General features: G+C 44.4%; 1 protein-coding gene across 1 annotated transcript in view; it reads right to left on the minus strand.

The window, feature by feature from the left end:
• LOC135513154 (collagen alpha-1(XXIV) chain-like) overlaps window positions 1-4,296 on the minus strand; it is a 243,408-nt gene extending 239,112 nt beyond the window's left edge. The window contains exon 1 of the mRNA XM_064935912.1: window positions 3,802-4,296. Coding sequence (XP_064791984.1) covers window positions 3,802-3,857 — 56 coding nt within the window. The 5' untranslated portion in view covers window positions 3,858-4,296. The remainder of the gene's footprint in view (window positions 1-3,801) is intronic.
• Between the last annotated feature and the right edge of the window lie 2,633 nt (window positions 4,297-6,929).

The following is a 6,929-nucleotide window of genomic DNA, read 5'->3' on the forward strand; positions in this document are numbered from 1 at the left end:
CCAGACACTATAGTGGCTGTTTGTGGCAGGGTATTCACCCCAGACACTATAGTGGCTGTTTGTGAACATCTATGCAGGGTATTCACCCCCAGACACTATAGTGGCTGTTTGTGGCAGGGTATTCACCACAGACACTGTGCAGTGAACATATGGCAGGGTATTCCAGTGAACATCTATAGGGTAGACACTGTTTAGTGGCCGTTTGTTGCAGGGTATTCGCCCCAGACACTATAGTGGCTGTTTGTGGCAGGGTATTCGCCCCAGACACTGTTTAGTGGCCGTCTATGGCAGGGCATTCACCACAGACACTGTTTATTGGCTATCTATGGCAGGGTATTCACCCCAGACACTGTTTAGTGGATGTCTATGGCAGGGTATTCACCAGAGACACTGAAGTGGCCGTTTATGGCAGGGTATTCACCACAGACACTGTCTAATGGCCGTCTATGGCAGGGTATTCACCACAGACACTGTTTATTGGCTATCTATGGCAGGGTATTCACCCCAGATACTGTAGTGGTCGTTTATGGTAGGGTATTCACCACAGGTACTGTTTAGTGGTCGTCTATGGCAGGGTATACACCACAGACACTGTAGTGGCCGTTTATGGCAGGGTATTCACCCCAGACACTGTTTAGTGGCCGTCTATGGCAGGGTTTTCACCACAACTGTGTCGTGTATTCACCACAGGCAAGACATGGAAGTCGTAACCAGGACAATACCAAAACTGGCTATAGACCATAACAAAATCTTAATATTCAATGGTGGTTATATCTTCCTCCAAGAGAGCGGTAGCAACTGTGTAATTTTCAAGCCCTTTGTCAAGTCTATGAGAGAGTTAGGCTAGTATTCCAGGCACACAAACCACTGGCTGGCTTCAGAGTCAACCACACACATAACAGTGAGTGATTGTCAAGCTAGAAACTCTCCTCAGGAACCACCACTCTGCTCTCACTGCGTGTCACTGCACCAGTGAAGCATACACTAACTCAGTGAAAATCTTCTGTTATATACGCACATCTATTACATTTCCTGGTCTACTCCATAATGGTCCCAGGTGGAATACAATGCATGATTTTGGATAGATTAATGAATAATAGCCTACTCATACAAGACATTTCCAAAAAAAAGGTGAGTGTTTGGCTACTGGCTTTGCTCTTTTACATCTTATAGGGTTTCGTTATATACAGTACCAGTCAAAAGTTGGGACACACTTACTCATTCAAGGGTTTTTCTTAATTTTTTACTATTTTCTACATTGTAGAATAATAGTGAAGCTATAAAACTATGAAATAACACATATGGAATCATGTAGTAACCAATAAAGTGTTAAACAGATCAAGGTAAGTGTTATATTTGAGATGCTTCAACGAGCCACCCTTTGACTTGATGACAGCTTTACACACACTTGGCATTCTCTCAACCAGCTTCATGAGGTAGTCACCTGGAATGTATTTCAATTTAACTGGTGTGCCGTCTTAAAAGTTCATTTGTGGAATTTCTTTCCTTCTTAATGCGTTTGAGCCAATCAGTTGTGTTGTGACAAGATAGGGGTGGTATACAAAAGATAGTCATATTTGGTAAAATACAAAGTCCATATTATGGCAAAAACAGCTCAAATAAGCAAAGAGAAATGACAATCCATCATTACTTTAAGACATGAAGGTCAGTCAATGTGGAAAATTTTAAGAACTTTCTTCAAGTGCAGTCGCAAAAACCATCAAGCACTATGATTTAACTGGCTCTCATGAGGACTGCCAGAGGAAAGGAAGACCCAGAGTTACCTCTGCTGCAGAGGATAAGTTCATGAGAGTTACCAGCCTCAGAAATGGACAATTAACTGCACATCTCAACATCAACTATTCAGAGGAGACTGCGTGAATCAGGTCTTCATGGTCAAATTACTGCAAAGAAACCACTACTAAAGGACACCAATAAGAAGAAGAGGCTTGCTTGGGCCAAGAAACACGAGCAATGGACATTAGACAGGTGAAATCTGTCCTTTGGTCCAAATTTTAGATGTTTGGTTCCAACTTTGTGATACGCAGAGTAGGTGAACAGATGATCTCTGCATGTGTAGCATGGAGGAGGAGGTGGGATGGTGTGGGGGTGCTTTGCTGGTGACACTGTCTGTGATTTATTTAGAATTCAAGGCGCACTTACCTAGCATGGCTACCACAGCATTCTGCAGTGATACGCCATCTCATCTGGTTTGCGCTTAGTGGGACTATTATTTGTTTGTCAACAGGACAATGATCCAACACACCTCCAGGCTGTGTAAGGGCTAAATGAGATGGTTTGGGATGAGTTGGACTGCAGAGAAGGAAAAGCAGGCAACAAGTACTCAGCATATGTGGGAACTCCTTCATGACTGTTGGAAAAGCATTCCAGGTGACTACCTCATGAAGCTGGTTGAGAGAATGCCAAGCGTGTGCAAAGCTGTCATTTTGGTTACTACATGATTCTATATGTGTTATTTCATAGTTTTGATGTCTTCACTATTATTCTACAAAAAAAGGAAAGAAAAACCATTGAATGAGTAGGTGTGTCCAAACTTTTGATTGGTACTATATTTATAAAGACAGCTTGGCAACGTTTCTTGCTTAGTTTTGCTCTGTGGTCTTAATGCTATTATGTTTCCATGTAGATTTCTATACGGGCTCAATAGTCCCAGCCAAATGTAACAGCAAATAAACAACATGCCTAGATGTAAATATTCAATACACACATTTGGAATGTATATTTTCAATCAGAGCAACCGCTGTGGTCAATTGCGCATCAGTCTGTCGGCCAGTCATCTGATTCTGTACTGGACAGGTTCTACAGAATAGTAGGAATTATTATGTTTTTGGAAACTGAACATTTGTCCATTTTTGTCCGCGTTCCTTATCTGGAGTGTTTTTGATTCAAAACAATAGGAGTTTCACTCCGACTGGATGACTGCCCTCCAGTTATACACTGTTTTTGGATGTTATGGACAATTGATTGAAAATAAAGCATTATTTTCTTGCTATTATGCTGAATAAGGCATTATTTCCTTATTTTTTGTTAACATCATGGACTGTTCTAACTTTTTGATTAGACCGGTTGTTGGTAAAAGCCTCCAAAGTCGGTCCATTGTTGCGCAATAAAACGTAGTCTCCAAACTTTACAGAACAGTTATGTGTAGCCTACGTGACAAAATGCCAAAAAAGAAGAAAAAAAACTCTGCTATAGGGGGTAGCGGCGGAATGATGGGAGAGAGAGGGAGAAAAGAGAGAACTTCCCTTTTCGTTCTTCAAGCAGCCAGGACTGGGTTGACAGGATTAGCTTGCAGATCAATTGTGCGCGCAGCATGACGGTTGGAGAGGTCAAAGCCACGACCGCTGGTTGTACGCGAGCGCGTAACAACATTGAGCAAGATCAATGCTGAATTTAACACCCAATTAATTAATCTACCATCCATTACAAATGATCAATTCGGCCGAACAGCTTACTTAAGTTTTTTGGCTTCACGTTTTTGGCAACCTAGTTACAATCTCTGCTTTACATAATTGCTTGCTAAGATTAGGCTGGTGCTGATCAGTGTCCTCTATAGGCTCAAGGAATATGCCTACAAGCTAAATAAGCTCCGCTGATTCCTTTCACAGACCTGTCAGAACAGGTATACAGGTCTGGTAAAAGAAAATTGGTTAAATTGCACTTTCAAGCTGCATATCCATTTCCGTTGCATTACTTCTATTTATGTTTGTCTGCATTTTACAATCGAATCGTCTACATTAGGCTATACATTTTTCTGTGAGGCTATTATTTCTTACTCACGTTATTGCTGTTGGAGAAACGTGTCCACTCCTTGTCCGTTGGGCTCCTAAATGCATTTGTATGCATTTGTCCAGGCAGCAGAGTTCTAAGTGAAAACAGAATTCCACGCAAGAGGATCCAGGTTCATGAGCTAGCCATTAGTTACATACAACCAAAGGAAGCGTAACTGAACGAAGAATGCCACCTCAGAATTTCCTCATTGTATGCAGTCCAAGGAGCAAGCACGGCTTTCCCACTCACTCAAAACTTCTCCCCCAACTCATTTGCTTTGCGGTTTGCAGAGCGCAGTGATTATTTTCTCTCTCGCCCTACCAAAGACGCGCGCACGCAAGTAGGCTGGTGACTGTAGATAGAAATCAATGTATGACGAGAAAGAGCAGTGCGACAAAGAAATACAGTATTTAAATGTGATATTTACAGTGGCATAAGAGGAATCCGAGTTCGATGCTTTCTATTGAGTGGTCTCCAACAGACAGATAGAGAGAGAGCGCAGCCAGCTCTGTACTTAACCTCCAGGCGCAGCCTGGTCTCATAAACTAGAAGTAACATAGTAAACGTAAATCCGGCACTCTCAAATTAGTATAATATATGTTTAGTATGGTTACATAAGACAGAGAGTTACTTAAAGGCAAAAAGTAAATATAATGGTTTGTTGAGTAGATGGGTGAGCGTATAACGGGAACGTCTAGCAACCCAAATGTTGAGTGTTTGAATCTCTTCACGGACAATTTTAGCTAATTAGTAACTTTGCAACTACTTGTTACTTTTTAGCTACTTTGCAACTACTTAGCATGTTAGCTAACTGTTCCCATAACCCTATCCTTAACCCTTTAACTTAACTCCTAACCCTAACCTTAACCCATATTCTAGCAAACATTAGCCACCTAGCTAATTTTAGCCACAACAAATTGGAATTTGTAACATAATGCATTTGACCAAATTTGTAACATATTGTACGAATTGCAATTTGTAACATACTGTACAAATTGCAATTAGTAACATATAATATACATTTTAATTCGTAACATATCATACGAAATGGATGATGGACATCTTCAAATTAATACATACCATACAAAACCTAACATAACATACCAATTGGAGCATCTCAGATTTAAATTTACTATGTTACATCTACCCCTGGAGGGAGGATGAATAATGTTGATGATTCCTGAGGAAGATGAGCTGGCCAATCAGAGGTCTACTCACATTCACATTTTTATTGACCGGTATACGGCCACACCATTCTGTTGCTGGTAAACGCCCATGTAACGGATATCGTCCTCTTCGTCTGAGGAGGAGTAAGGATCGGACGAAAGCGCAGCGTGGTAAGTGTTCATGATGATTTTAATAAAGAAAGCACTGAACACTGAATCAAAACAATAAAAGATGACGTGAATTTACAAAACCAAAACATTACCCTGTGGCCTAAACCCATACCCGGAAACAAACACCCACAAACCAACAGTGAAACCCAGGCTACCTAAGTATGATTCTCAATCAGAGACAACTAACGACACTTGCCTCTGATTGAGAACCATACCAGGCCGAGCACAAAAACCAACATAGAAAAACCAACATAGACTGCCCACCCCAACTCACACCCTGACCATACTAAAACAAATAATAAAATGACAGAACTATAGTCAGAACGTGACAGTACCCTCCCCCCAAAGGTGCGGCCGCAAAACCTGAACCTATAGGGAGGGTCTGGGTGGGCGTCTGTCCGCGGTGGCGGCTCTGGCGCGGGACGTGGACCCCACTTCACCATAGTTTTTGTCCGCCTCCTCAACCGCCCCCTTGGCCTCTTATGAGTGGCGACCCTCGCCGCCGAACTCGGACTGGGGACCCTCGCCACGGGTCCTGCAGCGCCGAACAGACGGGAGACCCCTTGGCAGCGCCGGACAGGCGGGAGTGAAGGGCGATTCTGGCATCACCTGGCTGACTGACGGCTCTGGCGGCTCCTGGCTGACTGACGGCTCTGGCGGCTTCTGGCTGACTGCCGGCTCTGGTGGCTCATGGCTGACTGACGGCCCTGGCGGCTCCTGGCTGACGGCTCTGGCGGCTCCTGGCTGGCTGACTGCTCTGGCGGCTCCTGGCTAACTGACGGCTCTGGCGGCTCCTGGCTGGCTGACGGCTCTGGCGGCTCCTGGCTGGCTGACGGCTCCTGGCTGACTGGCAGCTCTGGCGGCTCCTGGGGCTCAGGACAGACTGGTGGCTCTGGCGGCTCAGGACAGACTGGTGGCTCTGGCGGCTCAGGACAGACTTGCGGCTCTGGTGGCTTAGGACAGACGGGAGACCCTGGCGGCTCAGGACAGACGGGAGACTCTGGCGGCTCAGGACAGACTGGAGACCCTGGCGGCTCAGGACAGACGGGAGACTCTGGCGGCTCAGGACAGACAGGAGACAGTGACAGCCCTAGGCAGGAGGAAGGCTCTGGCAGCGCTGGACAGGCGGGAGCACCTGTAGGGAGAAGACGGAGAGACAGCCTGGTGCGGAGGGCTGCCAGCGGAGGGCTGGTGCCATGTACGCCGGCTGCTGCTGCTGCCCGTTACCACGCTGCTTGGTCCTCTTGTGGTGGGTGTTTCTGTAACGGATATCGTCCTCTTCGTCTGAGGAGGAGTAAGGATCGGACAAAAGCGCAGCGTGGTAAGTGTTCATGGTGATTTTAATAAAGAAAGCACTGAACACTGAATCAAAACAATAAACGATGACGTGAATTTACAAAACCGAAACAGTACCGTGTGGCCCAAACCCACACCCGGTAACAAACACCCACAAACCAACAGTGAAACCCAGGCTACCTAAGTATGATTCTCAATCAGAGACAACTAACGACACCTGCCTCTGATTGAGAACCATACCAGGCCGAACACAAAACAAATATAGAAAAACAAACAGACTGCCCACCCCAACTCACGCCCTGACCATACTAAAACAAAGAATAAAATAACAGAATTATGGTCAGAACATGACAGCCCACACCATTCCAAAACAGAAAAGTTGCTTTTAAACATACTTAATAAAAAAATGCAAGGAAACTATTTCACTCATATTGTAAATAACTATAGGTCATATTTCATAGAAAACTGAAAACATAGAACAGATACTTTAACATTCACATTTTA

The sequence above is a fragment of the Oncorhynchus masou genome, chromosome 24 (assembly GCF_036934945.1).
Source record: "Oncorhynchus masou masou isolate Uvic2021 chromosome 24, UVic_Omas_1.1, whole genome shotgun sequence".
Lineage (NCBI taxonomy): Eukaryota > Metazoa > Chordata > Actinopteri > Salmoniformes > Salmonidae > Oncorhynchus > Oncorhynchus masou.